The following is a 24,474-nucleotide window of genomic DNA, read 5'->3' as shown; positions in this document are numbered from 1 at the left end:
GGACAAACCTGTGCTGGCTGGGATCGCGTGATATCTGCTTACCCAGGCGCCTTCAAGCTGATGATCCTTGGAACATTACCACACGTTTTTCGTTCAGACCCAATTATTATGTAGAGGGGAGTATGCAATTGCTTATCTCTCAAAAATGTGCGGAGTAGAAGTTGATATATTAATACATGGAACGGAGTATGTTCATTCCAGTTGAAGAAAAGGATGCTCCGCGAGCTCTCGTGCCGTCTTCCTCTCCTCAGGCAACCAAGCAAGCATCATCTTCACAAGAGAGAGGAAGTTTTCCCTATCCTCCTCCTCTACCAATTGAGTCGGGATGGAATCCACGAGCCTTCGATCCGGGATCAAGCCTTCATACAGAAATTTCCCTGCAAAAAGTTCGGTGATATACATTAGATCGTGATCGCAATTCTTCGTATTCCCAAATCTTAGCAGAAATTGTTTTCAAACATACCATCTTTACCAAAAAACGGGCCACCATAGAATTCCCCTGCGTCCTTGCAGAGTTCGCTGCCTGCCCCCTTTACACTAGGTCCCGCCAATTTGGAATCTCGCATGGAATGATATCTTGCGATCAAATTTTGCGGAGGCGGTCCAAGAAGAGCTATCATTTCGGCTAAATGCGCTCTGGCATCGTAGCGGTCTTCGCTGTCGCCAATCTGGCGGAAGAGTTCTTTGCCTTCGATGATATCCCACAACTACACATGTAGTAGGGTGTTAATTCAACTCATTTGAGTTACAAAAGGAAAAAAACATTTATCGAACGGAAAAACAATAGGGGCCCAACGCACAAGAAGCCCGAAATTCCATATATCAGCACTCATCCTCCAGCCGCAGCCGAGTATTACCTCTGGCGCGCAATAAGGGTCTGCCTGGATAGGGTAGAAGCCGTAATCATCGTCGCGGACGAGTCGGGCTGCTAGTCCGAAATCAGCGATCTGGGGTATGCTCTTCAGTCCCCTCAGTGGTCCGAAGTCATTGTGACAGCGATAGACATGGCGGCTGGGGTCGCTGGGGGATATTTTGTATTTCATTGGTGACTCCTCGATGTGAGAGCTTAGGATATCACCAAGAATTTCCGGGTCTTCGAATGTGAGCATGATATTGTCGAGTTTTAGATCTATGAGTTTGTTTTGGCTCGATTATATTAGTTTGTCGAAATGCTATCTCCATCATCCCCCCTATAGGATTTGGCTCTTGGGTTCGGGAGGACATGGGGAAGGGGGAGGGAATGATACACGCCCACGCACCCGTATGCACAACCTTGCATTCCGTGTGAAGGTAATCCAGTCCTACAAGCAGGATGCGAATATATGTCTTGAGGAGCGGTAGCGGAATAAGCCTATCTCTGAACCGCGTCCGAAACAACCAGAACGGCTCCCTCATGGGTTCGTACGCCATGCAGAGATGTTTCCCCCCTTCGGGTCCAGTGGTTTCAAAACATTCCAAGAACGTTCGTAGAATCTCACGACCGTCATGAGACCGACGTGCTGTTGCTATATGCTGCTCAATTTCACGGTGCCGATTTATATCCGCCTGACTGCTGGCGTTGGATATTTTCAATGCTACGGCTTCCTCTGGTTCCGACTGCAGTCTGTCATAAAAAGTATCAGGAACTTGAACTGGAGAGAGAAGTGATAAACTACTCGGCGTGTAAAATATAAAATGAAATGGAAAAAGAGTAACAAACTACCCCCGCATATCACGCGCAAACCATACGGTGGAGGAAGTTCCCCAGCCAACCTTGACGAGGATCTGATAGCGATTGGCAATGACCTCTCCTACCCTCGCGGGGTAGAAGCCTTTAGCATTGTAGCCTGGACATGACTCCTCGTCCACGATTTCATTTTGGGGTATCAAAGGGCCTTGGGAAGGGGTGACTTGAAAAGGGCTCCGCCCAGGCTGTGAGGAGAAGGGACGCGTCGTTGTATTTATATGTTTGGAGGCATATGTAAAGTATCTAGTACGTGAATACATAGCGCTGATCGCCTTTATTCTTAGTTACTGATACACTGAGAGTTGGATGTTGCATTTCGCGTTTAAATATTTAGAGCGTGAAAATTGTAGGTGCATGGTGGCTCTAAAATGCCCGAAACGGATGGATCGGAAATAAATAAATCTATTTATAGCCGTATCTGTATCCGCATCGAGAAGTATATAGTTATAGGTTGTGTCGCCAATAGGCTTTGGTAAAACGCCGCGATATACATAAAAGGATCCAAAACTCGATTCCCAGAGGCTCCCTCAAGGCCATAAAATGTCAAAATAGGAAGCGTCAGATATAAATCAGGAGGCTAAATTTGTCTGAAAGAAACACAACTCCTAATCCTGATCCCGCACCTTTGAGAAAGGCCGTTAAAGGTAAAAAGAAAAAGACACCCCATTCCCATCCCCGTTTCAACCCTACCTCATTCACCATAATCATCATATTCATCACCATCAGTATCCTTTACATCCATATCGTCCCAGCTCATTTCGCATCAGCCGTAACAGGCATCTTCATACTCCCCAACTCAGCCACCTGAAACCCGCTAGCAGCGGCGCCACCACCACCCTGCTCCCTCTTCCTCCCAGGCAAATGGAAGCCCAAACTCAAATGTGACGACCCCGGCCGACTATTCTCCGCAGACTCCACTCCACCAGTGCCAGCTGTAGTAGAGGTAGTAGATCCAGTAGTCGTCGTCGTAGTAGTAGTAGCAGGCATCACATTATCCCCCAAACGCGCAAAAAACCCTTTCTTTTTCGGCTTCGTATCCTCATTCAGGCCAATGTCTACAAATTGTTCCTGCTCAGCGTCATTCTCGTGCTCATGCTCCTGTTGCTGCTCCCGTATCTCGTATGGGGACTTTGGTGGGGGTTCGAAGGTGTGTCCGCTGACTGTTGAGCGGGGGGTTGTGAGGCGGGAGAAGCGGGAATCGAGAGAGGTGCGGGAGGCGCCGGTGTCGGATTGGCTGACGGGGGAGCGGGCGGAGATGTCCTGTTATTGAAAAAATCCGATGTTAGATGGGGGTTGGTGGTTGGGTGGCTCAGAGAAGATATCCATTCATGAGGGGGGCAGGGGGGGTGTTCATACGAAAGAGCGGCGATAAGAGTCGAAGGATTCTCGGGATATGGAGAAGGGTTCGTTTTCATCAACGAGGTTCCTTGTGTTGTTTTGCGACGGGGATTTGCTCCAGAAGCTCTTTTTCTCCGTAGGCGAGGGCTAGTTTGCAATTTGTTTGTCAATTGGGTGGCATTGTATGGTGTGTTCCGATACATATTATGTCCATATCGGATCCGTACGGGGGGGTTTTATTTGATCGGAGAACTGGACTGGAGCATAGCATCATACCGGAAGATACACCCCGTTGTCATTGACAACTACAAAATTTAAGATGTCAAGTTAGCTTTCCCCAAACTTAATTGAACGGAGATATTGAATTCAAGACATATAGCGTACCGCTCATTTTGTACTCATTGGGCTTTTCATCTACGCTGCGTCGGAGAGTCAAAGATGACCGTTGGGGGCCGTCTGGATCATTGCCCCCCGCGGCGTTCAGCGGAGTGGGAAGGTCATCGCTGGCCGGCACAATGTTCACGGCAGGCCGCTTGGGGAAGAAGTTTCGAAACGGGGCCATGACTGACTGGTGGTTTATTTTAAGATATGGGAATAATGGCCGAGTTATAGAGGGAATAATTCTACTTGTGTTTGTTTGTTTATTTATTCCGATCCCACCGCTTCCGGCGGCTGGTGGGGAAGAAATCAATGGAAAAGCCGCCCTGGATTCGGCTCACATGACTTTTTCTTTGCTGATGGATCTTTTGACTCTTTTCGTTTCCAAGGTTCCTCAGAGATTAACGTCAACGCTGACCCAGATATATATTTGATGATGGCAACATGCTCATCGCCGGCTTCAGCTTGACCCTGGAAATAAGTCGCAACACCGGATTCCTGCCTCTTAAATACTTATTTAGCCCCTAGAAGCAAGGACCTGGCATGCTTATTATTATTTAGGACAACTTGCGGGCTTGAAAGTCATTCGCGCCAAGAGTGCAATCCATGGTATAAATATTTAGCTGAGACTTGCGAGATAAAGAAGAGTAGATAAGAATCTTCCTAAATGGAATTAAATACACCATACTGAAGTAAATATTGCAGTGAACTGTTCATATGAGATGCTGGTTAGATAGAAATGACACCATTCAAATCTGTTTCCTGCCCAGCAAGAAAACGTGCAAATATTCAAAGACTGACATAAATACTGGACCGAATAAATACGTTATTTAAATAAGACTCGAGAAATGCCCTCTTAGGAGTCTGCACCTCGCTCCCCTTCCGTTTTGTCCTCCGGACATAATAAATATGTGGAGCTACGCTGCAAGACTCCGGAGTTTTTAGGTATAAAATATATATGTCCACGTATCCCCGACATGGTCAGATGTTAAGACGCGAGTAACCTCTTCCTGGCAGCAACTAATAAGGGCATGCTATTCTTCGGGTCACATATATAATAGTGGCTGGGAAGAGGAGGTCGAGATGGTATTTTTACGACGATGCATTTGGGATCTGTGCAACCCGCGTCCTCCTCTAGGATCTTTTTTGAGTCTGCAGGATCATATAAATATATTGTCAGTCACGGGCGAAGGAGGCTTCCTGGAAATATTAACAGCCCGGAGTGTCGGTTTCATTTTCCTCCCTTCTTTGAGGAAGTTAGAAGTTTCCACAGAGGACACTGAGCATAAATACTAAATATTTGAATTGAGGGGTTGGGAGACTGTAGCAGCCAGATTGTCGGAATGGGTATCTCGGATGAATATGTCAGAAACATATGAATCTTATGTGTATCAAGATCTGCTTCCCGTACACTATCTGTTATATCTAATTGCATACAAAAGATAGAGCTATTTATAGTAAAACAAATGTGCGAGCCAAGAGAGCTAGCATTAGCAAGTATTAGATGAGTATTGTAGTAAGCTGATGATAAGAAAAATAGTAGTAATATGATGTTGGTGATGTTCATAGCGTATGATCTCTTATTTCCTGACACACCCCCTTCAGTGAATGTAACATGTAAAAGGAAGTGTAAATAAAGCTGCAAGGAAATAGTCATAGAAGGAGTGTAGATGAATCTGCAGAGATTACATCAAGATAGATCATTTATACCATTTATTCTGCTTGTGCTTCGATGATATCTATCTGATATATCAACTAGGCCTAGCATCTTGACAAATTCTGTATGTTTCTGGCGTGGCAGAGCCTTAGTGAGGCCATCCGCTGGCATTTGGGCTGTAGGCACCCAATCAACTGTAATATCGCTGGATTGGACACGTTCTCGGAGTCTTCGCGATGTGGGTGTTTTTCGACATCTGCCCAGTGAGTTAGGATGACGATATCATCCACATAGAAGAAGACGATTAATTGATCATTAGAGAAGAGGTAGCAATCCTCTGGCATAGAGGTGAAGCCTAGCATTCTTAGTGTTGATAATAGTAAAAATAGTATTAGGAAATAAATTTTGAGACTTGTAGAAGTCGGAGAGTGAATGAGAATGAGAGAATGCCTCATTGATCATTTGAAAAGGTTTGTTTTTGGCATTTGCAACTGCCTCAAGGCGGGCAGCTCTGCGATTTCAGGTTCATGTACAATTATATATCGCAGCTGGATGAGTATTAATATCAACATTAACATTCCGTGTACGATTAGCTATCGCAGCTGAATGAGTATTAATATCAACATTAATGTTCCGTGTACGATTATCTATCGCAGCTGGATGAGGATTAACGTCAACATTAGGACCTGCTGGCCCTGGCGTAGGTTCAGGTGTTGGATCCGGTGTAAGAAAGGATTGAAACGTGGGGATGTCTAGATATTTGATTTTCCGCATTAGAAAGCTGGCAGGGGTCACAAAGCTCAGTGATAAGCTCATCCCGTGCGTCTTCTAGATGGGTGATTTGAATGCCAGTTGCATCATTTGCAAGCTTTTGAATGGCGATTTTTGAAGGATGTTCTAATCTCTTATGCCAGGTAGACTGAGTAGTGATAGAGATCTTAGGTTTTTGAGAAGGTTTTGTGCGAATTGGCAGGTTAGAAGAAGGATTTGTAGAAGTTGAAGAATTTGAAGATATCAATTTTTTAGTAGTGTGAGATGTGGTAGCTGCGGCGGCTTCAGTGATGGATTTATCAGTGGTTTATCCGAGATAGTTTAAAAAACAGCTATTTCACTATATTCTGTAACTAGCAACCCCCCAAATACTTCAACGCGTGCAAAAATGATATTATCTGCGCGTTTTCACAATCTGAAGTCTTTTCCATCATAATAGATGCCTCCTATATGGAAACACGGTTTCCATGCACTGATATTTGTATGGAAATTCGGGATATAAGCTGCATTGATAAGGTTGACATTGAACTGCTTTCCTGCTTCATTTATCATGATAGTTCTAACAGTTTCATAACCTTCTACTTTAGTGCTGGAATCACCTGTAAGGCTGTATAGACTTCCGCGTTCTTGTTCACAGGGGTAAAGAATAGGAAATGTGTTCAATTATTGCATATATGCTGCTCCGCGCCAGTATCAAAGATCCAGGAGTTTCGGAGGTAGGAGCAAGAATTTGAAGAGTTCATTGATATTTTTCAGATCTGTAGATCAATAGATTGAGGATCTGATTGCTTCAGAATCATTCCTCCCAGAACTGCTCCATCTATCATATCTGTATTTGCAGATGAATCTCTAGATATCGCACAATCAACATGTCTCTTCAATTCTTGATTCTTAAGAGCTTGATTGATCTGAGTTCTCTTCTCCCTGTTTTCCTCCCATCCAGGTGACTTCCTTGAGGGATTGAGATAGTAGCACTGAGTGTATCGGTGACAGGCTCCGCAGATGCAGTTTTTGAATGTCACTGGTGATGAGGTATTTTGCTGAGATCTTCCATTAAAGGCAGCGAAGTTCATAGATTTATCTTCTTTGAGAATACCCATTTCCCTATACTGTTCCTTGAAGTCCTTAACTAACTCTATCAAAGATAATGGCATCTTTATCACATCAGACATCCTTAGCCCAAGCTTGTGCATAACCTGCATCAATAGCTAGATTCACATTTAAGAAGTCTTTCTTCAAGTTGAACTGTCCAGTTATATCCGTCTCTTTGATATCATCCTTGATGAGAGACCAGTTGTTTAACCACTTCTCTATACCTCTATTTTTCAGGGCCTTGCAGAGATCGTGATATCAGGTTCTCACATCATCCTAATAGTCCGCGGTCATGGGGGAGAGTCGATCTCTTAACAAGCGGATAATCTCTTTCACATCATCATTCTCACTGCATACATGCCGTAGCTCCGTGGCATCCACTGTCCTCCATATGATGTCTCGTATCTTCATCATACCTTCATTCATCTTCTCATATTTCATATATTTGATTTTCCACGCAGTGACCTTGATGTCATATGCTATCTTGGCCTCCGCGGTGGCTTCTTCTGGACACTCTGGTTCCAGGGGTTCTTCTAGTTCAGAGAAGATATCAGGTTTATCGAGATTGATGAAGTCTGATACCTTCTTGTCCTTTGCATATCCTAGCATATGAGTGTACCAAAGTTTCCAATCTCCAGGAACACTAAGGTGAACGGTCGCACTAGTCATTGTTATATTGAACAGATTGAGGAATCAGTTCAAGTATTTGAATGATAGATATGATCGGAATTCGGGGTGTATAATGGTCGAGTATTTCGGAACGTATACGAGTGAGGGTTCAATCGTCTCAGTTCGAATGATAGTTATCTATTCGAATGAGGATTGGGATCGGTATCGCGCTTCTATTCAGATGCTGCTTGCCAGGATTCTGTGTATAACGGTCGAGTAGTTCGGAACGTATACGAATGAGGATCAATCGTCTCAGTTCAAATGATAGTTATCTATTCGAATGAGGATTGGGATCGGTATCGCGCTTCTATTTAGATGCTGCTTTAGTTACCGGGATTATAACTGTCGGAATGGTATCTCGGATGAATATGTCGGAAACATATGAATCTTATGTGTATCAAGATCTGCTTCTTATACTATATATATTATCCGTACACTATCTGTTATATCTAATTGCATACAAAAGATAGAGCTATTTATAGTAAAACAAATGTGCGAGCCAAGAGAGCTAGCATTAGCGAGTATTAGACGAGTATTGTACGGAGTAGTAAGCTGATGATAAGAAAAATAGTAGTAATACGATGTTGGTGGCGTTCATAGCGTATGACCTCTTTTATTTCCCGACACAGATCCTTGCCCAGAGGAAGACGGCTGATATTTTGTTCGTCCATCGTTGTGCCCCAAGGACACAAGAAGAGAAGGGAGGGGAGGATTTAACTAAATATTTCTATGAGCTGTATTTAAGTGCTGATAAATATGTTCAGAATTGAAAACAGTCTTCACGATGTATAAATGCCAGGCCTCAGTTACCCAGGCATCCAGCGCATGACAGTGAAGCATAACTTCCACAGCTTTGATGATTGTTGCCTTTACCTATAATACTCAAGTTTGTGTAAGTTACATGTAACTTCCATAAAATATTTTAAATACATGACCTGGCTCCTTGTCTGTTATTTTTTATATATTTAGCCAGGCTACCTTCAATCTCATATTTAAATACTTCAATACTTATTCGCCCACGCGTTCGACTCAACAACACTAGAATTTCACATACTAAAAGGTAGAGAATTATTTTACAGAGTGCGGAAGAGTGTTGACCCCCTAGCACACTTAAATATCATTATCAACATGGTATCCTTCCAAATCCTCTCCGACCTCCATCTCGAATCCCCCACTGCCTACGACATCTTCGAGACTCGGCAAATTCATCTTCCTAGACCAAACGCGCTACGACGACGTTTCGGAAGACCTGACTGCGCTCGGCTGCACGCTCCACTCGCGTGTCTCCGCCGAGCAGGAGGAGAGCGTCAGTTTCAGCCTAAATGACTTTTATGACATTGACAGCTGGACCATCGCGGACCATTACAGTGCCCACGCTGCGGATCTGGCGTTGGCTGAATAATGACCAGGTTGCGAGCATCTCTGCTGCGGAGCCGGGGAGGAGGATTGTGATTTTCACACATCGTAAATAGCCCAATCGTGCGGGATGGATGGCAGAGCGGTGGACCCGGCGCATTTATCATCCTCGGACTGTATATTGGTGTTTCAGGGGATATTCAGCATCTTCATCTCTCTCGTTTTATTCGTATCAACACTATCAGTTGTATGTTGTATAGATCACAACCCGAGTGTGAATGACTCATCATCACAAGCTGGTTTCGAGTTTCAAGGGGGAAGAATATTCTCTGGTAACTACGCGGGAAGAATCTACCTACAGGAAAAGTTAAAACCGCAAATGTGCCAAAGCTTGTCTTTCTTTACTACATTTGCGTCATCCCATCCCGACACTAAAAATATTAAATATATTATTAATAATAACGACGATCCAGTTGGCACTAAATACAGCATTAGTAAATCCGTTTGCATTTCCACCCCCGGCTAAATAGTCAAATCTCCAATCTCAACCCCCCTTCTGCTTCCTGATCTACATCTCCCCGGGCACTTATGCACGCAGAGTTACATGAGACCCGTTTTCACAGAAGGGGGCAAATCGAATCTATGTAGCTGTCTCACCGCGCTGTCTCGGACTTCGAACAACTGGCTTTTCCATCCGAAAATGTTCTTTTTCCACCATTAACCATTAACCATTAACCATTCATTCATTCTCCTTCATCCACCAGGCAGGGCGCAGGCGCAGGCGCGGCATGCACAAAGGCAAACCTCATAACTACATGTCCGTCCCCGCTCTGCTTGCATCGAGGAAACACTGGCCCGTAGAGAGTCGCAAATCCGTATCCTGGGATGGGATGGGGGATTGGGGGATCGAGAGTGCGCTCTTTTGTTCTCTATTGGATGCTTGAGTCAGAGATCAGACAAGCATTTTGTTTTATTGTTTTGCCCCCCTTGTTCCTCCTGCACGATCTGGTTGGCGATGTTTCTTTATATTGCTAAGTTTTATATTTTTTTATGTCTTTTTTTCTTCTCTTTCTATATGTTTTATTTTTCCCTTTGTTTTCTTGCCAGTCAGGCGGCTTCAAGGATCTCGACAGATCTTCTCTATCGCGGTTTTTCATTTGACCGCTTCATCAACATTAAGCATGTTCGATATATTCTGTGTTGTTCTTTTTATTCTTCCTTTCCGCTTATTTACCTACTGAAGTACGCATTTGCATAAGCAGTTCTGCTGCACAGATTTTTATTTTTATTTTTATTTTTATTTATTTATTTTTCATTTCATTTCATTCTCCCCCCTCTAATATGAGAATAATGGAAGTTTCCTTTCTGATACATTCTTGTTCAATAGAGACATTCTTTTTCACTTTTCTATCTGAAACTCCCCTGAGGAGAACTCTCCTTTTCCCCTCTTTATCTCTCTACTTTAAACTAAATACTTGAACTAATTAATACGTTGTCCTCGCCCATCCCCAAGCTGTGAATATCAAAATGGCGCCCTGGACCCTCAACCCATGATGAATGAATGCCTACAATTATGGTTTCCCTGAGAGCTTTCTCTTGTTTCCTTCTGCTGGATGTGCCGTGTCTGCACTGTACATTATAATTTTCTCTGCTCATCGTCGTCTCCTTACAGTCGAAGCTCCTTTTCTCTTTCTCTTTCTCTTTTTCTGCTTCCATTCCGGGGGGAAGCGACAGCCCGCGCGGAGACCCGAGCAACTGCAAAAGAAAAAAAAAAAAAAAAGAAGAAGAAGAAGAAGAAGAAAAGAGAAGAAAAGAGAAACATCGCGATAAATCTCTCCTCGACTCTTTTTTTTTGTTCCCTTTCTGTACTTCATACATACTTACATACATACATATATACATACGTTTCTAGTCCCATATAGAGGTGTATACATATATATACACAATCCCTGCTTTCGGCCAGTTCCCATGCGCCTTCGCTGTATCACGATAGTCCTATCGGCCCGTGCTTCACTGTCGCCCGTCTCAGCTGTTTTTTCTTCCTCGAGCGGATATTTTCTGTGTCTTCTCCTTCTCCTGCTCTCTTCTCGTGGGTGAATGCCATATCCCCCTGGCTATCCGGGTATCTCGTATCAGAAGTAATTCCTACCAACTCTCAATGTCAACGGGCCTGCATATCGATCGAATTAGCATCCGACGTTGACGCACCATGGTGTTTTTTGTGGATTGGGCGCTGTGGTTGAAAATGTGCTTCGTGAGTTTTTTTCCTTTTCCTCTTTGTCCCAGTGTTTTGCTTATATGCACATATATATATTGTGCAAGGCCAGTGCTGCGCAACCCACCTTTAAATTTTCATTTGAGTAACCGTTTCTCGACTAAATAAAATACCATTCTAGGTCCTCGGATGTCTTATAGTACTGTTCCCCCCGATCTACCCTCCATTGAAAGCGTCACTATGAATACTCCTATTCTAACATATATATGGTTTCCCTCCGCTTCTTTTCACATGACAGTTTCTTGTACTCGTATACGGTACCGGGGTTCACATATATAACTCACTGCGGTTGAAAAAACTTCGCGCGGCAGCCGCAACAGAAGCAGCAACTGTACGTACGCCTGCAATGCTCGAGGCGGGAAGTGATGAGATACCCTTCGGCTCGAGGGCGATAGAACGGGGCATCGAGGTTGAAGGGATTTGGATATCAAACCCAAACACACCAGCCGGAAGTCCCATATGGGGTCCAACGCCGGATCCTAGTAGGCCAGCAAGTCTAGGATCCAAGTCGACTCTCGCTTGCCATCCTCCTCTTCCTTCCAGACGCGGATCTGATTACTTATCCCCAAAGAACGCTACCCTTGGCCGCTCCAAACCGGCCTCTGTCAGCTCGCCCCTGCCGTATCCTGGGGTTCACAACAATGCCAATGCGTCGAGTTCAGGAACGAAAGGTAGACGCGCGAAGAGTGAATTTGTTCCGAGAAACGAGCAGGAGAGCGAGGCTGAATCACATACTCCACAGAGCGATAATGGATACTCTGAATTTGAATTTGGTGAACTGGGTGGAGGAGTGGAATCATCCGACCAGCAGCAGGAGAGCGGGTATAGTAGTATAAACTCCCGCATAGCAGAAGATGGAAGTGCATTTGAGCCTCAGGAGTCGAGTTTTATTACACCTATTGCTACAGGTATGTGATCTTTCCTAGAATCTCGGTAATCTTGAGCGAGAGATTGGGGTAATATTTAGCCTGGAAAAATGTAGAAATACTAACGACTGATCAAATCTGTGCAAACTTTTCAATATACATTAGCTTCAGAAAACAACCTACATTTGCACGGCCGCTCTGTCGAGTCCGAGTCCGGGGCTCTCGAATATGTATCTGGAAACGCGCAACTTCGATCAGCAAGTGGACCACCTTACGAACAGGCGCACTTGAACTCGATAGAGAACTGCCGGACTGTTGATGACCAGCAACATAGCGATTTGCTACCGCTTCATAACCGCAGACGGTTCAGCATCGCAGAGACAGGCCAGTTTGGGAATGGGCGAAGTGGGTGTGTCGAGGTGGATGATAGGGATGATGAATATGATCATGCGCATGCTATTGCAACTCAGTTCAGGGGGCTTCCTGCGGCCCAGGCTGTGTGAGAGTGGTATGTGTATGAGGGAGAAAGAGGGTGAATATATGTATAAATCCAACTAGGGCGTTGGTTGGGATTGTTATTTTTCTCTTGACAATTCAATACGGTCCTTTTCAAGAAGAAGGGAGGGACGGCGTGTCGTGCCCGGAATTGATTGAATTGCTTTTTGTATATCAGAGGAGAGAAAGTTACATTATATCGTTTCTTTTTTTTTCTTTTTTCTTTTTTCTTTTCTTTCTTTTTTTTTTTTCGTTGTTGCTGCCCTTCGTCTTTGCTATTCACTTCTTCTCTTTCCTCTGTTTATAGAAAATAAATGCATATTGTTCATGGGATAGGATAGAGGATGTAATAAAACATAACCTCAGGCTGGATTGACGGAGTTGGTTAAATTAAAGTCACATGATCTCGCGATCCAACCAGGCTTCCTTCCGTCGCGTCCAAAAAGGGCAAAACAACATCAACATCTTGACGACGAATTCTCCTCGCCCAATTTTACCCACATTATCAGCTCTATCCCTCCTTTCCGGCATCTGGCTACTGGGACTTGCTGTGTATGTCTGTTGCGGTCTTCATAAGATCCCCCTTTGGCTTTCACGGCAGGCGTTGGGTGTGAATATCCTGTCCAGACGCGTCTGGCTGCTGCCTCAACAACCCAATCTGAGAAAAGCCGCTGTTGACTTTCCCGGCGGTAGAGACGAACCGGGGTCTCTGGTTGATCGCGCCCCCCGAGACATATACATATAGATATACAGATATACAGCAGACAGCCGACGGCAGAGCAGCAGAGCAGTGGAAACTATGACAGTCGAAGACGGGAGCCAGAATGAATATGAGGAGAACGGCCTCACGGGACCTGGGGCACCCACGCCCCTGACTGCGTTGGAGGTTAGTGGTAAATCTTATATCGACCAACCAAGGGACTGCTGTTTTACGAATTTTTGAATTTTTACTTGGGGACAGATTTGCTGTATACTGCGTTAATTGAGTCGGACTGACAATTTTTATGCCTTGCATTGGTTTGCATTAGGGAATGAATGGCCTGACTGCGCGAGATATTAAGCTGGTGATTGAGGGTGGGTATCATACTATTGAGTCGGTGGCGTATACGTATGTTCCATTCTGCTGTTTGCTTTTTTGTTTATGTTGTTTTGGTTGTGTGCTAATCTCCTTGTTTTTGTTTTGCTGCTCTAGGCCGAAGCGCGCGCTAGAGCAGATAAAAGGTATATCCGAACAGAAAGCGGCCAAGATTCTTGCGGAGGGTATGTTTTACTCTTTATCTATTTGGCCTATTCAGGTTTTATTATTCTCCCGGCCCCTCTACACGTGGGCGCTGACTTCGTCTATGTAGCTTCGAGAATCGTACCCATGGGTTTCACAACGGCGACTGAAATGCATGCTCGACGGAACGACTTGATATGCATAACAACAGGATCAAAGCAATTGGATACTTTACTGGCCGGTGGCATCGAGACGGGATCCATTACTGAGATTTTCGGGGAATTCAGAACGGGAAAGAGTCAGATTTGCCATACCCTGGCAGTAACTTGCCAACTACCTTTTGACATGGGTGGCGGAGAGGGGAAATGCCTATATATTGATACGGAGGGCACATTCCGTCCGGTGCGACTACTTGCTGTCGCTCAGCGTTATGGACTCGTTGGCGAAGAGGTGCTCGATAACATCGCATATGCCAGAGCTTACAATTCTGACCACCAGCTGCAGCTACTGAACCAAGCGTCTCAGATGATGTGCGAAACGCGATTTTCCCTCCTCATCGTTGACTCGGCTACAGCTCTCTATCGGACGGACTTCAGTGGTCGAGGCGAGCTAGCGAACCGGCAAAACCACCTTGCCAAGTTCATGCGGAAGCTGCGGACTCTTGCTGATGAGTTTGGCATTGCGGTTGTCATCACGAACCAGGTGGTTGCGCAAGTAGATGGCGGGCCAAGTGCTATGTTCAACCCAGACCCGAAGAAGCCGATTGGAGGCAATATTATTGCGCATGCTAGCACGACGAGATTGAGTTTGAGGAAGGGCCGCGGGGAGACTCGGATTTGCAAGATTTATGATAGCCCCTGTCTTCCGGAGAGTGATTGTCTGTTTGCGATCAATGAGGATGGGATTGGGGATCCGAATCCGAAGGATTTGGAGAAGGATTGACGGATCGGATTGGCCTGGGTGGTGGGCGGTGGATGGTGAAGTATGGCCGGGAGCTGCTTGATATTTTCGGCTATATCTTCCCTTTTACCCTTGTCGGATTCTAAGCATTTTACTTTTCTTTTCTATTTGTTTGCTTATGGCATTGCGCAACTCGGGACTGGCGTCTGGAGGGAAGACAAGGAAGGGAGAGAATGGGATTTATTTTATTTTTATTTTTATTTTTATTTTATTTTTATTTTTTATTTTTTATTTATTTTTGTTAATGTCTTATGTGTTCATGCCGATTAATTAACAGAGTCCCAAGTTGTTTGTCGGGTCTGTTTTTTGAGCTCGAAAACAATGCAATTGGTGCTATAGAAATATTTTTTAGATGAGCCTTTCTTATATTAAGAGCATATACCATATTATATACGATTATTACAACGGTAATTTGATTCTAGTATTGTTGGCTTTCATTTTCTGTAAGGTCTGCATTGCCTCTTGTTGGTTGCGGTGAGTCTTGTTAGTAGTTACGGAGTAAATACTCTGGTGCAAGCTTAGGTTCCCCAAACCTTGTTTTTTTTATCGCGAAAGCCGCAACCAGCACCATTCACACCACCGCTGACCATCTACCTACCTCCCCACGCCAAACAACTAGCAATGGGTAGTTAGAACTACCCATCCTCTATAACTGGGAATACCCTCTCACTCCTTCCATGCCCAGCATGCTCAAAATATACAAGGAGACCAAGGTCGATGCCCGACCAACCGCGCCCGCATCGATCGTAAACATCCCCATCCCATCATCCTCATACGGTCACAGCAACCCGCAGCAGCGGCGTACCAAATTCTCCCTCCTCCCTTCTACTTCAACAGCTACACACTCCGACGACACGACGAGGGATGAAGACGCGTTCGCGAAGCGCTATCTAGCCACACAGGGTGCAGTCTACTTCCGCAAGCGGAAAACATACCCACGCAGCTTCCTCTGGCGAGTCGTAGGCGGCAATGATGGCGGGGACGATGATAAGTTTCTCGAGATCCAGTCGGTAGACTTGACCAAGAGTGCCAGCGAGGCGATGACACCGACGACGGGCAGCACGACGACGGCGGCGGCGGCGGCGTCGATGATGACGACGTCCAACAACGCGAACAGCACCAGCCACTATCAGCACCAGCACGAGGCGAAACTGCTTCTCCGCCTCGAGTTCCCGGAGAAGATTATACCGCACGGCGTTGCGCTGGCGGATTTGGAGGACCATGAGGTCCTGAGTTTGTTTGTTGTCACGAGGGATAGGCAGTTGTACACCATTAGTCTGCGGCAGGAGTTCTTTCGACGTGCCGCGGCGATTGATGAGAATGTGACCGATTGGTGTAAAGTGAGCTGTCCGGCGCCGTTGGCTTTTGCGCACCCGCACCGTCTGCATGCGAGTAGTCCTCAGGAATTGTTTATTTCGTTGGATAATGGGGCGCTTCTTAGGTTGACTAGGAGGGTGGGTGATGATGGTACGTATTGTAAGGATAGCGAGCTGGCTAGCCAGCCTGCTATCCTATGAGTGTCGTGAGAGATGTTTTCTTTTACTGATTGCTTGTTTGTTTTTATTGTTTCATAGGATCAAATTGGTCTGCGATCACCTTTGATGAGAAGCCTTGGGGGTCCTCGTTACGTGGTCTCGTGAAATGGAGTGGTCAACAGCAGATACGTTTCGATGGACGAGTATTGGATCCGAATACTTCCAATGCCATTGCTACGACCTCTGACCAGGCCTTCGTGTTCGTCGTAGGCCTCAATCATACATTAAAAATTTGGAATTTGGCAAGCCATAAGCTAGTTGCAACGAAAGATCTGCTAAATCAGACTAGGCAACAACAAGATACTGTGCCTGCAACGCTGAATCCCTCTGAGTCCGCGTTCATTCGTGTTTTCAATGCTGAAAGGGCTATGGAGGGTGAAACGTACTATGCGGTCACTTACTCACCTCTGGACGATGGCCAGTTTAAATTCTGGGCTGTGAAGGGTGGATTGACCTCACGATTGGAGATGGAGGATCTTTTCCCAGATTCCAAATTAAAACCTGCGGACCCGGACCCTTCAGGCAGTGTGTTTTGGACGATTGCGGACTTTCAAATTAAGTCCATGGAGGAAGGAAGACACATGGTTCTTTGGGTGCTTTGGAGAAACAACAACCTCTATCAGATTTACAGCCTACATTTCAACCTGGATGATTTGGAGTCGGCATGGCGTCGCAATTGGACGGGAATGGCGTTAGAGACCCGCTGGGACGAACCGCCCCCGAGTTTCCTGGCATCTGATATTGCCGATCCAGCAGAGAAATGGTTGGAGTATCTTTTTTATCCCGGAAAGTACTCTCGTGAAGTCCTTGCGACATCCCTTGCTGTATACCAAGACGCGATGAAAATTAAACCGGCAACAGGATTCAGCAAAAAGTCTACGCCGCTCCAGCAACAGCTCTGCTCGACAATTTCGGAATCAGTGTCACTGCGAAAATTCAATGACGCTGGAGTCGACTATACCAAGTATCGACGAGAAACAGATACCAAATGGCGGCAGTTTTGGCAAATTGCTGATGACCTCAATAAAAAGAGAAGCCAGGCGATTTCACTTAGTTATGACGCGTTTACAGATCTTCCATGGCTGCTCTTCGCTGATGGGTGTTGTCTCATTAGAGAATGTAGCAGCACAGAGCTACTTGTCCATAATGACGACCATGCGTTGAGAGATCATAGAAGAGCGCTGGAAGACTCTTTTCATCATAGGAACTTGGATCAGGAGTTGAAAGATCGATCAGAACTAGCGGCGGCGCTTATCGAAGTTGCCTCATCCTTTAGACAGAAATTCACCCCAGAGCTGAGTCAAGCGTGTGCAGCCGCACTGAATGCGGAGCTTTTCACGGAGCCTTCTCTGTCTGCAGCCCAGCGAATTGCTGCGTTTCACGCACAGAGCAAATTCTCCGAGTTGATCACGGATGATATGTTTGATAGCATATTTACGAGCGTTGACATCGCTATCGGGTTTAAGAAGCTCACCACCGAACTCTTTCTTTCCATTATCGATACGATGCCGCTTGGATTCCCTGGAAAAGATTCCGAACTTCTGTCAACAGATTTCGGACGGATGGTGACTGTTCAGGGTGCCTTGGAAACGATACGGCTCAATAAACAAGTGCTATATGACCTTTTACTACTTACTGTTTTCGTCGAGACCGAGTTGACGCAGGAAGATGGCGTGCTCTTTGATGGGGTAGATCTGTTTGTGACCCTGATTGAGCTGTTAAAGGAATATGAGATGATGATATGGTTGGGATCGAATGTTCGACCGTGGCCTGGAAATCCACCCCATGGAAGAGAAAGTAGTTCGTTATCACCGGCATTATCCAAGGAAGTGGGCACGGGGAACCAAGAGCTTCGATTATCGACCATTCTCGAAGACCTTTTCGCCTGCCATATCAAACCGCGCCCGACATTCGCTGTTCCTCAAACATTTACGCTTACACAACAAATTCGAGACGTGGTGTCATGGATCACAAGACAGGGCGAAGTGCCGTTTCCGAATGTTTTGGTGTTTATTCAATGCGACCTCCTGGCTTCTGGTAACATTGACCTAGCCTCCGACTTCTTACGGTTCCAGCCAAATACCGCTTGGTCTACGTATGTCAAAGGAAGGCTATACGTGGCAAAATCTGAGTTCGACGCGGCGGCTATCTATTTCCAAAAAGCAGCATACATTCTTTGTAAGTGCAAAATTCAGTGCAAATTCAACTATGACTTGTATGGGGAAATAATACATGGCTAACATAAGTAATTCCGCTCGCATTTAGCACACGGAAAGGCTGTTGGAAATCTCCATGAAATGTCTTCTAACCTCCTTGATATAATATCGGTCAATAGCTTTTATGACGGGCTGCCGAAATACTTTCAGCACATTCTCTCGATATTCGAGCATGCACGGGCATTTGCTCATGTTGCTGATTTTGCCCGTCTTGCCCTCCAGGCCTTGGAATCTGACCCGAGGAAAAACGAACCCACCTCTGACTACATACATCTCCGGACTGACCTTCTTTCCCGTCTATTCCATGCTTCCCTGAAGACCTGTCGTTTTGACGAAGCCTACTCTGCACTTTCACGATACACAGATGCCGCATTGCAAAAATCTGCTCTCACCTCCTTAATCACCACTATCTTGGCCGCATCAGGGCCAGGCATTGCCGGCCTCCAAAAGATCCTCCGATTCCCCATATCATTGGCACCAGATCTAGCCTCTCACGTTGACGAAGTCCTCCTATCGCTCGCGAAGAAACAATTAACGCACGGCCGATCACAAGGGCAAGCTTTACCCACAGCGGCGTCGTGGCAGGACAAATCCGATATCCCAGATTACCAGCGCGTCCTCCAAGCCTACCGCGTAGCACGTAATGATATCCGTGGCGCAGCGGAGGTGTCATATCAAGCCGTCCAGCGCCTCCGCGAGATGAGGGATCGCGGCATGTACTCGGCACGTGCACTGATGATCCGACGAAATGTGAATGAATCAGCACCGCCGCGACACCATGAAGTGGATGAGGATGACATGGAGAGCAAGAACCTCCGAAATGAGCTTCTGTCTCTGATAAACCTCCTTGCCTGTATGGATAAGGACGAAGCTTATATCCTTGTCGAGGTTCCTAGTTCACCCAAAAACGCTCGTCCGCGAGGCAGTAGTGTCCTCAGCAGTGCTGCTGCGGATGACGGCTCCGTATTTCTGGACTCTACTGCGGTGACAAAGTCGCCCCGGGTCTCGCTTTCATCCCCGTCCGCTGCAAACGGTATGGCGTATTCACCACGCTCGAGTGTTGGTGTCGGTGAAAGGAAATTTAGCACCACATCGTCCCAGCAATCCATAGCTCACCAATCGAAACTTTCTAAGCGCATAATTGTTACACTGGAAGATTTGCGAAGAGAGTATCAAGCGGAGCTAGATCGAGTTAGCAGGATTGAGAATGGGGATTGGGAGTTTGGGTTTGTTGAGGGTGGGGAAGAGGATATGGATATGATCAATGATGATAGATTGAATAACGTGGATGCGATGGATACTTTGTGATTTCTCATTTACCCTTTCTTCTGATTTGTTTAGATAACCATTTTGCCCATCTTGTTTCACTAGTTTAAACAGTTGGCGTTCTCTTCCCTTTCCACCATTCCTGGCGCCTGTCTCCTTGTCACGTTACTATTTACTTACCCCTAAATTTTTTTATTCATTTACATGATAGGCATTGAGTATGGTATTACTTACAACTTAGGTGGTTAACAGTTGGTCTGTATTTATAACAGGTTTCATGGTTTATATTCCTTGCCCCTTCTTATTCCCAGGTGCTTTTTACGACATGGTATCGCCATTGCTCTGTGACGTGAATGGGAATCAGGTTTGAGATGAATGGGAGAGAATCGAAAGGTCATTTCCCTAGTGAGCGTTAAAGCCAGCCCGTTCTCCGCGTGTCATCCGAGCTAGGTGGACCAGATTTTAGCAACTGACCCTTTCTCGAATCACATATTAATTCGGCCGGGCTTCGATTGCTCGACGATCGTCAATAGAAACCGGTTCATCAATCTTCAAGGCCTCGCTCTGCACGGGACAAAGCTGATGATTTTGATATAAAAACTGCAGGAGGATGGGCGTACATAAAGTCCCAACCCATCAGATCCAGTCCGATTCTGCAAGAAATAAATTACCTAGGTCGAAGTAATATCACCATTGTTCCTCCCAGGGGAAAATTTTGCAGATCGACCCTTAATCTCTAGAGTAACCAAAGGCAAACCCATATATTCGAGCAATTGTTATCAAATGGTTCCTCTGAGGCCTTTCACCACATCCCTCAAAGCAAAATCGACAAGCTCAAACAAAAGCTCGCCCTAGCAGAGCTCCCGAGCTCCCTGATGAACTCGACGGAGCAGGGTGGGATCTAGGGATACCACTCACCGAAGTTTCGAGGTTAGCAAAAGCCTGGGAAACCTGGGATTGGAGACTGGCTGAAAGGAGGCTGAATGAGCAATGTGCTCAGTTTGAGACTGATATTGACGTGGATGGGTTCGGGAGCTTGAGTATTCATTTTGCGTATCAGGAGAGCACAGTTGCAAACGCGATCCCGTTGCTTTTTGTGCATGGATGTAAATGATGGATACACCATCATGAATGGACGAGTAGGGGGAATCATCTTTCTGACCTATGGTCAATACAGGGCCGGCTCTTTATTGAAGTGTTGCGGATTCTTCGTCTGCTATTTCAAAACAACGATGGCGATGATGCTAGCAGCCCAGCCTTTCACGTAGTTGGCCCCCTCGCTGCCAAACTTCGGCTTCAGTCAGGGTGTCCAAACGAGGTTTTGGGCTGGCTCAGTATGCAGAAACCTGCAACAAGCCGATGCACCAACTGGGGTACCCTGAGTATGTCACGCAGGCTGGTGACTGGGGGTATTGGATTACTCGAGCTATTGGGAAGCTCTATCCTGAAAGCTGTAGGGCGAGCCATTATAATATGGCCTACACGGGCCCACCGACTTTCAAAACTAATCCTCTACTTGCACTACAGAATGCACTATTACCATACAGCGAGGATGTATAGGAGGGCGCTGAAGCGCAATGAACTGTTCGGGAGAGAGGGAAAAGGTGAGTTGGATGGCTTCATGCGTATTTTACGTGCTATATCAAATGCAAATCAAAAGGGTGATAAATATGCACATGGCAGAGTTGGACAAGCAATGAGGATACAATACAATGCTGACCCCTCAAAAAAGGCTATAACTATATTGAGTCTACAAAACCTCAAAACACTCGCCTACGCTCTCCACGACTCCCCATTGCTCTCCTGGCTTGGATCTATGAGAAATTGCACGACTGGTCTGACGCATACCCCTGGACAGATGACGAAATCCTCACCTGGATATGCATATATGCCTTTAGTCGTGCGGGGCCTGGTGCTGCGCATAGGATATACTTTGAAGTTGCCCATGCGGATGCTGCCATCAAAAACCAGTATGGGAAACTGGTGACACTCAATTATGGAGGTATGCTGGAGTATACTGAGGAAGTGAAGATTGGGCTTACGTATAATCCGAAAGAACTGGAAGCGTTACCCACTCGATGGGGTGGGACATTTGGGAATGTAGTGTTATCAGGCGGAGGATGAAAGGGGAGGGCAAGCTTTTGCATTCGTTGCTTTGATATGAAAACTGGCCTGAGCAGCAACTTCAACGCCATTTATCACTCTGTTAACGTACAGTCATAGGCACTTCTATGCCCACGAACATCCGAATTTCTCACCTGCGACTTGAAATGCATGTTTGGGAATGGCAGAGGAGCATATGGGATAATACTAGGCAAGGATGGATACTAATCATGGGTTTCGGTTGAAATGTGGCATTTTAAATAGCGATGTAAGAAGTCAAATATCTAAGGAATAATCGATTTATATAAAATATCTTTTTATACTTATTTAATAAGACTTTTATATATTTCTTCTCTTTTATATTCTTCAACTTCTTTATTTATTCACTTTCAGAGTTCTATATAATATATAGAATACTTACTTTTCTTATCGCCCTGCTTCTCGACTATCTATTTACTAGTTAAGGAATAGCCAAGAACACCAGACCCGATACACTTTTTATCATGCCAATTTTCTATTTCCCTCATTTCCAGAGAAAACTCACGGCGGGTACACAGAAGAACGCGACCACTTCCCCCTCGCTCTAATCCGTTTCCCATAGATATAAAAGAGATACGGAATCAGTATCAGAGGCAACGACACAAAACCCAACAGGCTCGACGCCCACGGCACTCCAAGCTTCCCATACATAATCCTAGAAAACAATGGGAACGAACCCGCGGAAAAACTGCGTAGAAACGTGGTAGCGCCAATCGCACTAGCCGAGACGGTTGAGAATGTATCGATTAGATAATTCAAGGCTGCCTGGAAGACAGTGAAGAACCCAAAGCCCAAGGACACTGTACCGATCACCTGAGCGATCCAGGGGATGTGGGTCGGAGACGTCCAGCCGAAGATGAATAGGCCTGCAGAGAAGAACACAGACCCGACCATCATGGGTGGCAGGCGGGCCTCAGGGACTGGTCGCCGGTTGTTGGCGTAGAATTTCTTCAAGTAGAATTTCTGGTTATAGATATTTACACCTCCGCCCAAGATGACACCGGCCAGCAAGCCAAGGAATGGAAGGTGGCCGACGAGATAACCCCAGCCACGGACTTCAATGAAGGCGATGGGGAAGGAAGATAAACTGAGATATAGAATGCCGTAGACGAAGGAGGCGTACGTGGCGACGAGGAGACAGATGGGAGTGCACAGGAGCTGGAAGGGGACGATCAGGTATTTGTTCGCCATTTCGATGAAACTGACATCCCATTCTTCATGGTGGGCGTGCAGAGCCCAGTTGCCTGTTTCATAGCGGAGACGACGGGCTTTCTTGACAAGGAGGGCGGCAGGGTAGGATTCGTCTATGAAAATCACATCGAGGATAAGGAAGAAGATCATCATTATGCCCGTTATCTAGGTCAGAGTTAGTTTTGAGTTGCTAGACCCACGTTCGTTGGAGAATGCCAAGCAAAATGGGATAGGGGCCGGATATTCCCCGGCCAGTACCAAAACTCACATATTCCGTCCATCTCCAACGCAGATCGCTCTGCACAATAGCTGCTCCCACAATTGGCCCCAAACTGGGTCCACCAACAACAGCCAACGCATAGCCGACAATAGCGACAGCCCGTTGTTCAGGCGGGAACAAATCACTCAACACTCCTCCAGTATTCGTGATCGGCGCGGAACCAAAGAAACCAGCGAAGAAACGTGATATGACCACTGTCTGGATATCCTTTGCACTGCCAGCTGCGAACATAAATATCGCAGCAATAAAATACGGGAAGAGGACTGCAGGCTTGCGTCCGTAGAGTTCGGACAGCGGGGCCCATAGTAAGGGCCCCAGGCCAAAGCCAAAGAGCAGGAAGCTGACCCCCAGCACCCCCACTGGCTCTGAAGCGTTGAAGTCGGCGTCAACTTGGGCGATTCCGGGAGAGTAGCTGGGCGAAATGATCAGCATATGATGTCCCTAATTAGGGGAGGGATGGGTGAATGGTTGATAGCTCATTTGGTATCAATATAGGTAGGCTTGGGTCTTACACTGCGCTGGACCACGTAGAACCTGCAAGAAAGCGTGAGGAAGAAGTATTAATTGAATGCTCCACGTGCCGCTACCACGAAAAGGGACAGCTAGATTCCATACCCATTGTAGTCAACCCATATAGAAGTGTCGTGATCGCCTTTTTGCGAAATGGCCAATTTATCGGGTTATACGCATCATCAGGTCCGTCAAAGCCAACAATGACATCCGGTGACGTTTTCTGGTGCGATAGCGGGTGGGTGAATGGGCGCATCTGGTCCGGATTACGACTCCGGACATGGCTGAGGACGGTATTGTAATGCTGGGAGGCGGTCGACATTGCCGAGTGGATTCTACTCAAGCTGGGGGATGGTTGGCTGGAGATGCTGGCTGGATGATGTTGCTGTAAGTTTTCAAAGGAATTGAGGTCATCCCCATCGTTGAATTCAGGCCCGCTCTTCTCCGAGATACGCGGTGAAGTGCCATTGCCGGCCGGCAGTGAGGAAGATGCTGCTGTCATCTCGTTTTCAAGTTTCAGGGTGGTAGAGTG

At 46.1% G+C, this 24,474-nt stretch overlaps 9 protein-coding genes across 10 annotated transcripts; 5 read left to right on the top strand and 4 right to left on the bottom strand.

The window, feature by feature from the left end:
• Positions 1-192: 192 nt before the first annotated feature.
• On the bottom strand, positions 193-1,986 carry BDBG_06002 (CMGC/SRPK protein kinase; the record flags this gene model as incomplete). Its single annotated transcript, XM_031722409.1, has 5 exons — positions 193-377; positions 464-707; positions 801-1,129; positions 1,260-1,603; positions 1,703-1,986. The coding sequence occupies 5 exons, from the start codon at positions 1,984-1,986 to the stop codon at positions 193-195; spliced, it is 1,386 nt and encodes a 461-aa protein (XP_031579290.1).
• A 493-nt stretch (positions 1,987-2,479) lies between these two features.
• Positions 2,480-3,626, bottom strand: BDBG_06001 (uncharacterized protein; the record flags this gene model as incomplete). The annotated part of the gene is made up of 4 exons (XM_002623781.1): positions 2,480-2,986; positions 3,083-3,211; positions 3,341-3,369; positions 3,449-3,626. 4 exons carry the CDS (start codon positions 3,624-3,626, stop codon positions 2,480-2,482), a joined length of 843 nt encoding a protein of 280 aa, XP_002623827.1.
• A 2,900-nt stretch (positions 3,627-6,526) lies between these two features.
• BDBG_06000 (uncharacterized protein) lies at positions 6,527-7,631 on the bottom strand (the record flags this gene model as incomplete). The annotated part of the gene is made up of 2 exons (XM_031722408.1): positions 6,527-7,078; positions 7,320-7,631. 2 exons carry the CDS (start codon positions 7,629-7,631, stop codon positions 6,623-6,625), a joined length of 768 nt encoding a protein of 255 aa, XP_031579289.1. The 3' UTR covers positions 6,527-6,622.
• A 1,086-nt stretch (positions 7,632-8,717) lies between these two features.
• BDBG_05999 (Ser/Thr protein phosphatase) lies at positions 8,718-9,103 on the top strand (the record flags this gene model as incomplete). Its single annotated transcript, XM_031722407.1, has 2 exons — positions 8,718-8,937; positions 9,000-9,103. The coding sequence occupies exons 1-2, from the start codon at positions 8,760-8,762 to the stop codon at positions 9,101-9,103; spliced, it is 282 nt and encodes a 93-aa protein (XP_031579288.1). The 5' UTR covers positions 8,718-8,759.
• Positions 9,104-9,510: 407 nt separating this feature from the next.
• BDBG_05998 lies at positions 9,511-12,955 on the top strand. Of its 2 annotated transcripts, XM_031722405.1 has the most exons (4): positions 9,511-11,241; positions 11,384-11,401; positions 11,501-12,170; positions 12,294-12,955. In XM_031722405.1, exons 1-4 carry the CDS (start codon positions 11,197-11,199, stop codon positions 12,629-12,631), a joined length of 1,071 nt encoding a protein of 356 aa, XP_031579286.1. In that variant the 5' UTR covers positions 9,511-11,196; the 3' UTR covers positions 12,632-12,955. The 2 variants fall into 2 exon arrangements, with proteins under 2 accessions (XP_031579286.1, XP_031579287.1); XM_031722406.1 differs by having other exon boundaries at positions 10,275-12,170.
• A 134-nt stretch (positions 12,956-13,089) lies between these two features.
• BDBG_05997 (DNA repair protein rhp51) lies at positions 13,090-15,181 on the top strand. Its single transcript, XM_002623777.2, has 4 exons — positions 13,090-13,509; positions 13,652-13,731; positions 13,816-13,883; positions 13,973-15,181. The coding sequence occupies exons 1-4, from the start codon at positions 13,423-13,425 to the stop codon at positions 14,782-14,784; spliced, it is 1,047 nt and encodes a 348-aa protein (XP_002623823.1). The 5' UTR covers positions 13,090-13,422; the 3' UTR covers positions 14,785-15,181.
• Positions 15,182-15,352: 171 nt separating this feature from the next.
• Positions 15,353-20,668, top strand: BDBG_05996 (uncharacterized protein). Its single transcript, XM_031722404.1, has 3 exons — positions 15,353-16,269; positions 16,377-18,515; positions 18,603-20,668. Exons 1-3 carry the CDS (start codon positions 15,480-15,482, stop codon positions 19,859-19,861), a joined length of 4,188 nt encoding a protein of 1,395 aa, XP_031579285.1. The 5' UTR covers positions 15,353-15,479; the 3' UTR covers positions 19,862-20,668.
• A 278-nt stretch (positions 20,669-20,946) lies between these two features.
• On the top strand, positions 20,947-22,208 carry BDBG_05995 (epoxide hydrolase; the record flags this gene model as incomplete). Its single annotated transcript, XM_031722403.1, has 3 exons — positions 20,947-20,958; positions 20,997-21,423; positions 21,552-22,208. 3 exons carry the CDS (start codon positions 20,947-20,949, stop codon positions 21,941-21,943), a joined length of 831 nt encoding a protein of 276 aa, XP_031579284.1. The 3' UTR covers positions 21,944-22,208.
• A 140-nt stretch (positions 22,209-22,348) lies between these two features.
• Positions 22,349-24,444, bottom strand: BDBG_05994 (MFS multidrug transporter; the record flags this gene model as incomplete). The annotated part of the gene is made up of 5 exons (XM_031722402.1): positions 22,349-22,371; positions 22,639-23,317; positions 23,421-23,844; positions 23,945-23,966; positions 24,048-24,444. 5 exons carry the CDS (start codon positions 24,442-24,444, stop codon positions 22,349-22,351), a joined length of 1,545 nt encoding a protein of 514 aa, XP_031579283.1.
• Between the last annotated feature and the right edge of the window lie 30 nt (positions 24,445-24,474).

The sequence above is a fragment of the Blastomyces gilchristii genome (assembly GCF_000003855.2).
Source record: "Blastomyces gilchristii SLH14081 genomic scaffold supercont1.12, whole genome shotgun sequence".
NCBI lineage: Eukaryota > Fungi > Ascomycota > Eurotiomycetes > Onygenales > Ajellomycetaceae > Blastomyces > Blastomyces gilchristii.
This window is presented reverse-complemented; position numbering and strand designations above follow the sequence as displayed.